This window comes from Nuphar pumila, chromosome 6 (genome assembly GCF_984573655.1).
Source record: "Nuphar pumila chromosome 6, dmNupPumi1.hap1.1, whole genome shotgun sequence".
In the NCBI taxonomy this organism is placed as follows: domain Eukaryota; kingdom Viridiplantae; phylum Streptophyta; class Magnoliopsida; order Nymphaeales; family Nymphaeaceae; genus Nuphar; species Nuphar pumila.
In genome coordinates this window covers 19600534-19612526 of record NC_143254.1, presented here as the reverse complement: position 1 = coordinate 19612526, position 11993 = coordinate 19600534, and the positions used below count along the sequence as shown (strand labels likewise).

Below are 11993 nucleotides of genomic sequence, written 5' to 3'. Positions count from 1 at the left end.
TTTTGCCTATCTTAGAGCACATATGAGCATGATAGAATCACATATAAATTTTTTTTGACTCCCTGAGAACATATATGAGCATGTTATAATCACATATTCAGTTTTTTGACTACCTTAAAACACATAAGAGCATGCCAAAATCACATATAGAGTTTTTTTACTGCCTTAGAACATATATCATTCATGATAGAATCACATATAAAGTTTTTTGCTTTGTCTGCCTTAGAGCACATATGAGCATGATAGAATCACATATAGAGTTTTTATGTCTGCCTTAGAACACATATGAGCATGCTATAATCACATATTCAATTTTTTGACTATCGTAGCACACATACGAGCATGATCGAATCACATATATAGCTTTTTGTCTGCCTTAAAGCACATATGAGCATGGTAGAATCACATATAGAGTTTTTCTAGCTGCCTTAGAACTCATCTGAGCATGATATAATCGCATATAAAAAAATTTTAATGCCTTAAAACACATATAATTCATGATAGAATCACATATAGAGTTTTTTGCCTGCCTTAGAGCACATATCATTCATGATAGAATCACATATAAAGTTTTTTGCTTTGCCTGCCTTAGAGCACATATGAGCATGATAGAATCACATATAGAGTTTTTCTGTCTGCCTTAGAACACATATGAGCATGCTATAATCACATATTCAATTTTTTGACTGTAGTAGCACACATACGAGCATGATCGAATCACATATATAGCTTTTTGTCTGCCTTAAAGCACATATGAGCATGGTAGAATCACATATAGAGTTTTTTGCCTGCCTTAGAGCACATATCATTCATGATAGAATCACATATAAAGTTTTTTGCTTTGCCTGCCTTAGAGCACATATGAGCATGATAGAATCACATACAGAGTTTTTCTATCTGTCTTAGAACAAATATGAGCATGCTATAATCACATATTCAATTTTTTGACTGCCTTAGCACACATACGAGCATGATCGAATCACATATATAGCTTTTTGCCTGCCTTAAAGCACATATGAGCATGGTAGAATCACATATAGAGTTTTTCTAGCTGCCTTAGAACTCATTTGAGCATGATATAATTGCATATAAAAAAATTTTAATGCCTTAAAACACATATAATTCATGATAGAATCACATATAGAGTTTTCTGCCTTCCTTAGAGCACATATGAGCATGATAGAATCACATATAAAGTTTTTTTATTGCCTTAGAACACGTATGAGCACATGATAGAATCACATATAGTGTGTAATTTATTTCATTATATTTTGTTTATCAATACTGACTATTCTTTTCTTGTGTAGGCTGCTAGCAATAATCAGCGTAGCGGAGTTGAAGGGACAGATAAAGGCAATGAACAAGAAGACGCACAAAATCTTGGCGATGATTAGAGAACTGTGTTGAAGAAGTTCTATTTTTTTTTGTTTTCTAATTGTAATTGTTGAATTATAAATAATTAAACTTGTTAATTTTAAGGTGGAACGATTAATTGTTGTAGATTCCTTTTATATGGAATTTTTTGTGTAGTTTGTTTTTTATTTACAGAAAATATAAATTATAAAGGAAATATAAATTGCACCGTTCTCGGTATTTAATTTTTAAATAATTTTTTTTTTCGTGTTTGCGACAGAAACATCTGTCGCTATGCATATAAATCTAGCGACGGTTTAGCGATGGACGTAAATCCGTCGCCAAACCGAGGTCGTCGTTCAGTACCGACGGATTGGCGACGGAATACATCTCTCGTTGTTTCGTCGCAAATAGCGACGGACCTGGCGACGAATTTATTCTGTCGCCAGTTAGCGTCGAAAAATTTGTGACGTAAAGATATTGTCGCCTCGTCGTCGCTAGCAGCCTTAGCGACGGAATGTGGTCATCGCTAATCCACTGCTTTGTTGTGGTGATGATTCTCTTTTAATTGGTTAGGATAATATCTATAACATCATAGGACAAAATGACTGCAAACCATGAATATATATACCGTAGAATAGTTGACAATGAGGTATCGCTTAAATATATGGATGGTGTTGACAGTTTTATTGAATTTGCATTGGCAAGTGTCAGTACAGTGGATTCCACAAGTCAGATTAGGTGCCCCTGCACGATATGTAAGAACAATCGATTTGTAGAACCTTATGGCATTAGACATCACTTATACAAGAAGAGTTTTATGAGTGATTATCAGAATTTGACATTTCATGGGGAACAATTTAGAAATAATTTTGACGCACGGGTGGATATTGTGTACGATAATCTATATGTAGATTTGATATTTGATGCTGCAGGACCGGAAAAAGAGCCATTTCATGGTCCAGCAAGGTATAGTTTTGGGACATATTGTTTCCAAAAAGGGGATCGAGGTGGACAAGGCAAAGGTGGAAAGCATAACCAAGTTGACACCTCCTCAGTCTGTGAGGGAGATCCGGTCCTTCTTAGGAAATGCTAGTTTTTACTGACGGTTCATAAAAGATTTCAGTCAAATATCTAGACCACTGTGTAATTTACTAGCGAAGGATCAACCTTTTCATTTTGATGAAGAATGTAGTAATACTTTCCACACTATCAAGGAAGCCTTAATTAGTGCCCTGATCTTGAGGTCTCTAGCCTGGATGAGACCTTTTGAGATCATGTGTGATGCATCAGACTATACGGTGGGTGCTACTCTAGGGCAAAGGGATGATAAAAAGTCCTATATGATATACTACGCGAGAAAAATGCTTTTTGATGCACAATTGAACTACACCACAACAGAAAAAGAAATGCTTGCAGTAATCTTTGCCCTAGAGAAGTTTAGATCATATCTGCTTGGGTCAACGGTAATTGTCTATTCTGATCATGATGCACCAAGGTATTTGTTAAATAAGAAAGACACTAAACCCAGACTCATTCGGTGGGTTCTGCTACTACAAGTGTTCAATCTCAAAATTTGAGATAAGAGCAAAAAAGCTAATGTAGTAGCCAATCATTTATCGAGACTAGTTATGAAGACATCTAACAAACAGAGTCAGATAAATGAGTCTTTTTTAGATGAGCAGATTATGATAAATCAGCGTCTACCATGGTTTGCTAATATTGTGAACTATCTGGTGACCAAAAAATTCCATGAGCATTGAAGTAAGACTGAAAGGGATAGATTCCATGCTCAGGTGAAGTATTATTTCTGGGAAGACCCAAAGTTGTTCCGATATTATGCAGACCAAATGATCAGAAGGTGCATTCTTGATGATGAAGTAGAGAGCATCCTCAAGTTTGGCCATACTCTAGCATGTGGAGGCTATTTTTCAAGTAAGAAGATTACAACCAAAGTCTTGCAGTCTGGATTCTTCTAGCTCACATTGCATAGAGACGCTCATGAATTTTGTAAATGTTACATATGCGGCCAACAAATGGGGAACATGTCCCAACAGAACGTGATGCCCCTTGTCCCTATTCTTATAGTCAAAATCTTTGATGTTTGGGGGATTGATTTCATGGGTCTTTTTTCACCTTCATTTGGTTATATATACATTTTAGTGGTGGTTGATTATGTTTTCAAATGGGTTGAGGCACTACCTATGTGCACAAATGACCATAAGGTGCTGCTTAAGTTTATTAAGCATAATATCTTTAGTAGATTTGGTGTCTCCCAGAATTGATAAGTGATGGGGGAAAGAATTTCAAAAATGTACAAGTAGCTTCTCTTTTGAGAAAATACTCCATAATGCATATGATTGCAACCCCCTATCATCCTCAAATGAGTAGACAGGTTGAAGTGTCCAATAGAGAGCTAAAACATATATTATAAAAAACGGTTAGGCTGGATCACAAGGATTGGTCTCAACACCTTGATGATGCCTTGTGGGCCTACAGAACTGCATTTAAGACCCCTATTGGCATGTCCCCATACTGTTTGGTTTTTGAGAAGGCATACTTACCTAATGAATTGGAGCATAGGGCCTATTGAGCAATTAAAAGCTTAAATTTTGATTTGGCCCAAGCTGGCAAAGAAAGACATTTGCAACTTAGTGAACACAAAGAGTTGCAAAATGATGCATATGATAGTGCTCAAACCTACAAGGTCGGAACCAAAGTGTTTCATGATAAACACAATTTGGGAAAAATGTTTGAAAACCGGCAGAAGGTTTGGTTGTTCAATTCATGTTTACAACTCTTTCCTGGCAAACTCTGGTCTAGATGGAGCAGCCCCTTCATTGTGCATGAAGTATTTCCTCATGGGGTCGTGACTCTAAATGACCCAAAGATAGGGGGCTTTTTTAAGGTTAACAAGCAAAAGTTGAAGCCATATATTTCAAATCTTCTGACTGAGCATGACCTTGAGTCCATTGATCTTATGTACTATGAAAGGTGGATATAGATTTGTCTGGCTAAAGACGTAAAACTTAGCATTTGGGGGGAGGCAACCCATGCGATTTTTGAGAGATTCATAAACTTGTTGTAAAATAGAGTAATGATGGTTTCCTCATCGAACTAACTTGTGTTTGAAATATTCATAAATATACAGGTACGTAGGGCGTACAACAAGACAAAAATGCAAGTGATATCTCTCCTACTTTATTATCTTCAGTTTATGCATGGTTGTATACTTCATCACATGACATATCATTGGGCATCCATACCATACCACTAAGGATAGTGAAAATTAGGCATGGGGGAGGGTGCATTTTTCAAAAATGTGTTTGTTTATACATGTCTTGCTTAAATAGAATGTATAGGTAAGAAACATATATGTAAATTAGATTTTATTTATGTTAAGGGCTTAAGCATATTAGATAGGATGTGTGTCCCTTATATGATACTTTTTGGATGAATTAAGTCACGATATTACATGTAAACATATATGTATGAGACTGCATGTATGATAGTGTTAAAGTATGGATAAATATGTCTAAAAAATGCACTGAAATGAGATATACAGATCACCATAAAAAGAAAAAAGAAAAAAAAGAGAGGAATTGTGCTTAGTCAGTAAGTTCCAGTGATCTAAATGATGAAAGTAGTTGGGCCTTTACACCCTATAAGGTGTGATGGTTTACGCAAAAAATAAAAATGAGGAGGAATTAGAACTTCATATTTAGTTAGTGTTCGTGGCCTACTTGGTTCAGTAAGCCCGAGGGGTGCTTAGCACCTGGTGCCCTAAGGTCGCTTCATCTAGGAGCCACTGGCCCAAAGCTTGCTACATGAACCTTGTAAATAGCCTAAGGAACACTGACATTGCACAAGGCATAAAGGAAAATACAAAAGAGCACATGCAATAAAATTTAAGGTGTGATCAGTTGACTTAGAAGTGCATAATCATGAGATCATATTTGAAATTGCTGAGGCATTTGAATGCATTATAGTTTTCATGACTATATGATACATGTAAATCTTAACTACAGGAGTCTGGGAGTGTTGTATAGGAGACTAAATGTCACATCTAACATGTTTCGATGATACATAAATTAATGTTTATGAGAAATATGTCATATTGTCTATATATTTTGAAAAAGCATAAATGCATGACAAGGATGTTTGGGGGTATCGTCACTGGAAACCCTCACAATACCTTACTCGTCCACCAGGGTAACCTGGGGGTTTAAAAGGCTTATTGTATATGCTAAATATAACATTGATTCCTACAAAAGTGAGTTAGGATAGTTAGCATGTAAATTATTAATATTTTTGTTTTTTGTATCTTTTTCAAAGCATGAGCATGAGGTCTAGACAATATATTGCTCAAGGACGAGCAAAGGTCTAGGCATGGGAGCATTTGATGGAGCACGATAAGGGCTACATATTCACATTCAAATTCATGTATTTTTATAGTTTTCTAATATAATTGCCCATGCTTAGGACTAGAATTTGCACAACAGAGAATTGGGGTCAAAAATATAATTTTGGGTTTTGGAGCATAATTTTGGATTTGGATCTCAGCAGGGGATCCAGTTGGTCCAACCCATGACCCAAGACCCATATCCATTTGGATTGCACCCAAGGTGCATTGTGGATTGGATATGGAATCCATAAGTCAACCCATCCAGGAAATTTGAATTTTCAAATTTCTTCTTTCTGCATATGGCTAAGGTGGCAAGCATTACTTGCCATATATTTTTTATGCAAAGAGGGAAGGATGGGAGGGAGCAAGATTTTCAAAGACTCCCCTTCCCTCTTTATCTTATTCTCAAGAAAGAAAAGAAGGAAGGAGGTAAGCGTGAATTTCAAAAACCTCCCCCTTCCTTTCAGAAGCTTTAAAAAATAAGAAAAAAAAAAGAAGTAAAGCATGCAAAAGTCAAAACTTTCTTATTTCTCTTCCTTGCTTCCTCTTTCACGCATGATTCAGAAGGGGCAAGTGGTGGACCAGATCGACCAAAATCGCCACTCCTGAATAAAGACCTCACAAAAAGTAGAAGCCCTCATTCTTCTTCTCTATTCACGCAAATCCTTGTGCAACTGCCCTCCTCCTCCTCTGCTCCAGGTCAAGTACCAACGCTCTTCGGTGAGTCTTGTGTTTCTTACCCCGTCTTCGCTCTTATTCAGCCCTCTTCTATGTATGAGGCAAAGTCGAAGGTGCTAACCAGCCTAACCCCTTCAAAGCTGCAACATGAAAACCGCTATTAAGGTAGAATCAATATCGTGTATTTCCTTCTCTTGCTTGGTAAATTGACAGGTTTTTGTAGCTTTAAAAATATTTCAAAAGTCATTTTTTGTTAGAGAAGGTTATTCTTGACATTCTATATTTTTTTTTTGAAGAAAAGCATTCTGGATTAGATTGAAATCACCCACATACAAAATCGAGTTTTTGGATCTACAATAGGTCTATTCGATCAAAAATGGCCAGATTCAAGTAGTTGCAGATCTCTGATTGACCTAAATTTTGGGTATGTTGCATAGGACTCATCCAACAGGTTTGAGTTAAATTTTGGTGTGATTTCATTCAAGAGATCTTCATTTATAAAATCCAAAAGTCGAGAGGTGTCCCTAACACAAGGCGCATTCAATATCTATCAGACTGATCTTGTGCAGTGCATAGTTTCTTAAGTTTTTCAAGTGTTTATGATTTTCTTCTTTTATATTGAAGTTTTATGTGTACACTTCATACCCTTATTTTTTGGAAAATTTTCCACTATCAGAGCATGGAGTTTTAGGTGTCATAAACTGATCAACCGGATTTTGTCAGGAATTCGACCGACTAGCATTGTTGACATCATTTTATATTCAAGTATTGATCGATTCGAGCCAAGTTTGGGGCTATGGTTCACTGAAAAATACAGAAACTTCCAGTTCAAATTTCATAATCACCACTATTTAGAGCAGGCAGTTACAAAATTTTGAACATGTAAGTTTTTCTGGGTTTAATTGTCCCAAGACAACACAGACCCAACTAGGCTTGATGTATGGGTTTTAGTGCCGACAGATCTGAGTCCAATTTCATTATTTCCTTTCACTTTTTTTGTTTCATGTTATTTTTAGGTTATCTAGAGTTTGATCTAATCTTGGTTTGATTTGATCAAACATCCAACTAGGTTAGGTTCAGTTTTTGCATTTGTCTAGTCGACATAGTCTACCCGACCTACTCGGCTAGCATAGGGGTCTAGTCTAGGGTAGATTTGTCTTTTCTTTTTGTTATAGTGTTAAAGTGGGCCCCCATAGCATTTTGGAGGCCTGAGTACGTACGTATGTTACAACAGAATCCGGTTGTGCGGTCTAGTCAGTGTGTGGACTAGACTGTGTGCATGGTTGTTTTCAACAGTCCTAGACTATATTTGGTTTTCTTTAGGAGTGTTTAGTTTTGCATTCATATTATTTTGTGCATTCTTAGGTTTGCATTTATAGTTAGGTTTAGGTTACACTAACTCTTGTGCAAGCAAGTTTCTTTTTGGTGTTTGCAATTTTTTTGCGGGTGAAGACAACCATCGCGTACACATCATCGTGACAAGGACATCAAGTTGTTGATTTTCTTTGCTTTTATTTTTAGTTTGATTTTTATTTCGTTAAGTAGGCCCTTAGGCCAATTTTAAATTAGGTTGTATTAATTTTTAATTTTGCTCGAACATTTGTACTAGGCTTGGTGCTCGATTGTTTTCACGATTTTTTTTTATTTTAAGGCAACAAAGAACAGTGAATTGTTTGAAATACAGACTTACTTTGTTCCCTATGGATTTGACCTGGACTTCACACCTTTTGTGTATGAACCAGTTATTGAAATTTAGTGTACGGTTTACACTTATATTTTATTGAAAAATCTATTTTAGAATATATTTCAAAGCAAAAACACACCAAGGAGAACAAATTTGAAATTGATGTGCATCAATACTATGACATAGCGTGCTATTAATATCCTTAGAAGTCCCTGGGTATTTGTTTTTATAGAGAAAATATTTTCGTTAAAATAGTGGCATGATTTGCCACTAATTTGATACACACCATGGTGATCTTCTACAATTGAAATAATTAAGCCTTTTATTTTTAAGCCATTGGTTAGTAGCCTCTGCTGCCTAATCGAGTATCTCAGTTTCCTTCTAAAATGTTGCATAAAGTGGATCAAATTAGTTCATGCTTATACAAAACTTAGGGGTATTTTGCTTTAACAAGTCATAACATGGAAGACTACTTTTTTCCTTTTTTTTCGCAGGAGAATGATTTTATAATAAATTGATTTTCATTTGATCCTGTCACCTTTTTCTTTTCTTCTTTTCTTTTTTTTAGACAAAGCTATCAAACTTGTGACCCCTGGGTTATATATTGTTTTTTCTTATGACAATCGAGGAACCTTTCTAGATAGGCGTATCAGTTAATGGGCCCACACCTCCCTACTTGGTAGCCCACCAACCCCAATGCACCTAATCTTGCCTCTATTTCCTTGATCGTAGGGATAATTAAATGCCCCTAATGTTTAATCTGAATGGACAAGCTTACTATCTTATGGAAGAAATCACGATTTTCCATCCACTTGGGACGGAAAGCAGATCAGGTCATGCTGAACATGAGCGTTTTTCCTCATGCTGACATCGTGGCCGTCCGTTTGCATTTTTTATGAATGCCACGTGGTTTTGTTGACTTTTGAACTTTTTAAAATGCAAATCGGATGGCCACGATGGCGGCATGAGCAAAAACGCTCATGTTCAGCATGACCTGATCTGCTTCCCTTGGGATGAGGCATGCTGACGATGTTAAAAATGATGAAATACCCCCCCCCCCCCCCCTTGGCATTTCTTGGGATGAGCGTGGTCTTCATCTCAAGAAATGTCGTCTTCATCTCAAGAAATGTCGAGATGGGTGGCTGTCAGGGGTGCTGCATATGCAGTGTCGCTTCATAAAAAATGCCTTCTTTGTGCCTATGAGAGAGAGAAGTTAACAAAACCCAATAATCAAGAGAGAGAAAGAGAGAGAGAGCTTTTCTTGACAGAATGGAAAATGATAAGATGATGGCCCATAGCAGGTTGTATGGTCCCCCCGGGGCGGGGGGCTGTTGAGGTGTGTACCAAGGAATATTGCGGGTCCCAAGATATTACTCCGTACATGAAAGCCGAATAAGCTCCAATGTGGTGCTCATTCGGACCCCAGAACACACAGGTGGCATGTTCGGGGGGACCATACAACCTGCCCCCATATTATGTGTTCATGGCATTGCAGCCGCCCCCATATTCCAGCAACCTCTCGAGAGCGGCCTTTTCTCCATTCAAGGTTGGTGAGCCATGCATATTCGTCTCATAAGATCCCTTCCTTTTTTGCGTATGGGAGAGAGAGAAGCAAAAAAAACCCAATGATTAAGATAGATAGGAAGCTTTAAACAAGGAGGGAGGGAGAGAGAGAGAGAGAGCTTTTCTTGACAGAATGTTAAAGGGTAAGATCATGGCCTTGCATGGTCATCGCGCCTTTTCTCCATTCAAGGTTGGTGAGCCGTATCCTATTTGTCTCATATGTCACATGTCACCTGGATACGTCATGCATGTACAAACATAAATCCGATATGGAATCGAGATTCCGAATTCTATGAAAAGTGTTCGTTCTTTTCTTAATATTTAATATACAAAATAATCTTGCTACTCATAATACATTTAAATATTCATTAATAATAAAAACACAAGAAAAACTGTTAAAAATATAAAATATATTAAAAACATGTCATATTATCGCCTTGGCATGCGATGTCCTTAGGCATGGGACTCCAAACAGCATGGTTCCTTCTCCTTTCCTCTATTTAACCACCTCTAGCTCAACAAATCTACATGACACAAAACACCCACTATCCAAAGTCATCCTTTGTCCAAAACACTTCTTCTCCCTTTAGAACATGAAGATCAAGGTGGAGAGCTCTAGGCTCTTGAAACCAGACTACCAAAATGCAGCTCCCCCACCTCCTACTGACCTCTGCATCCCTCTCAGCCCCTTTGACAACGTCGCCTACGACGGTCACATGGCCATCATCTATGCCTACAGACCCCCCAACCCTTCGAACAAGATGATGGAACAAGGCCTAAGCAAGGTGCTCGCGGAGTACAGAGAGTGGGCCGGGCGCCTCATCAAAGACCAACAAGGTCGTCGCTGCATTCTCCTCAATGACAAGGGATTGAGGTTCGTCGAAGCTTCATCAGACTGGCCTCTAGAGTGCATGGACAAGCCTTCTCCTGAGCACCTGAGGCTGCACCCACCTCTTGAGGGCATAGAGGAGTTGGCCCAGGTTCAGCTCACTAGGTTCTCATGTGGATCTCTAGTGGTAGGCTTCACAAGCCAACATGTTATAGCAGACGGCCTCTCCACTAGCAGCTTCCTTGTTACATGGGGAAGGGCCACTCGTCATCTTCCAATTCAACCTCTTCCACTTCATGATAGATCAATATTCATACCAAGAAACCCTCCCATATTCCAATTTGAACACGGTGGTACTGAATACACTGACCGTCTTGATCATAGTGGCGAAAACTGCACCCCCCAAGATCCCATCTTGGTGCACAAGGCACACTTCTCTTTTGAGTTCTTATTGAAACTAAAGACCAAGGCCTCTAACAAGTCTTTCACTACCTTTGAGTGCCTCATTGCACATCTATGGAGACAGATCACTCGCGCACGTGGGCTCGCTGGGCTCGAGCTCACCCAGATCAGGATTGCAGTCAACGGTCGAGCAAGGATGAATAACCCAAGAGTGCCCATGGAGTATTTTGGGAACCTCGTGCTGTGGGCCTTCCCACGTTGCAGGGTGGAAGAGTTGGTGAGTGGGCCACTGAGACATGCAGCTAGGCTCGTACATGATGCAGTGGCACAAGTCAACGATGACTACTTCAAGTCCTTTGTGGACTACTCGAGCTCGAGGGAGAAGATGAAAGGCTTGGTGCCTAGTGTTGATATGGAGAAGAAGCCATTGTGGCCTAATTTGGAGGTGGATAGTTGGTTGAGGTTTCCTTTCTCTGACTTGGATTTTGGTTGGGGTTGTCCCTATGCCTTCATGCCTTCGTATTTCCCTGAGGAAGGGATGCTTTTGATTGTTCCTTCATTCACTGAGAATCGGGGGATTGATGCCTTTGTTCCCCTCTTCGAAAAGAGCTTGGAAACCTTTAAAGAGATTTGCTACTCTCTAGAATAATAAGACTATGTTGTTGAGGTGTTGCCAATTGTTAGCAAGATCCGCTTGTCTGGTAGGACTAACTGGTGCACGTCACCTTGTGTTGGGACGTTGCAAATTCCAATCCCAATAGTATCATTGTATAACTGGTAGGGGTCTGCCTAACCCCAGCTTGCCTTTCAAAAAAAAATAAATTGTTAGCAAGATCTCTCGCTCTTCCTTTTTATAAGCGTAGCAAAGCTCTGTCTAAAACATGATTTTCAATAAACTAAGAAATTAAAATAACTAAAAGCCTTTCTTTTTCAAATATTGGTAAAGGGATGAGAGAAATATTTATGGCACTTAAAATTTATTCATAAAAAGTACTTTTCAGTAAAACTCATGCAGAGATCCAATTTCTTCTGATCTAGCTATAATTTGGATCACATTGAATCTTGGATTTGAATCATGT

At 38.3% G+C, this 11993-nt stretch overlaps 1 protein-coding gene across 1 annotated transcript; it reads left to right on the top strand.

Moving 5' to 3' along the window:
* The first annotated feature begins 10276 nt into the window (after positions 1-10276).
* LOC149834219 (agmatine hydroxycinnamoyltransferase 1-like) lies at positions 10277-11563 on the top strand. The gene has a single exon (XM_090009312.1). It carries the CDS (start codon positions 10277-10279, stop codon positions 11561-11563), a length of 1287 nt encoding a protein of 428 aa, XP_089865438.1.
* The last annotated feature ends 430 nt before the right edge of the window (positions 11564-11993 follow it).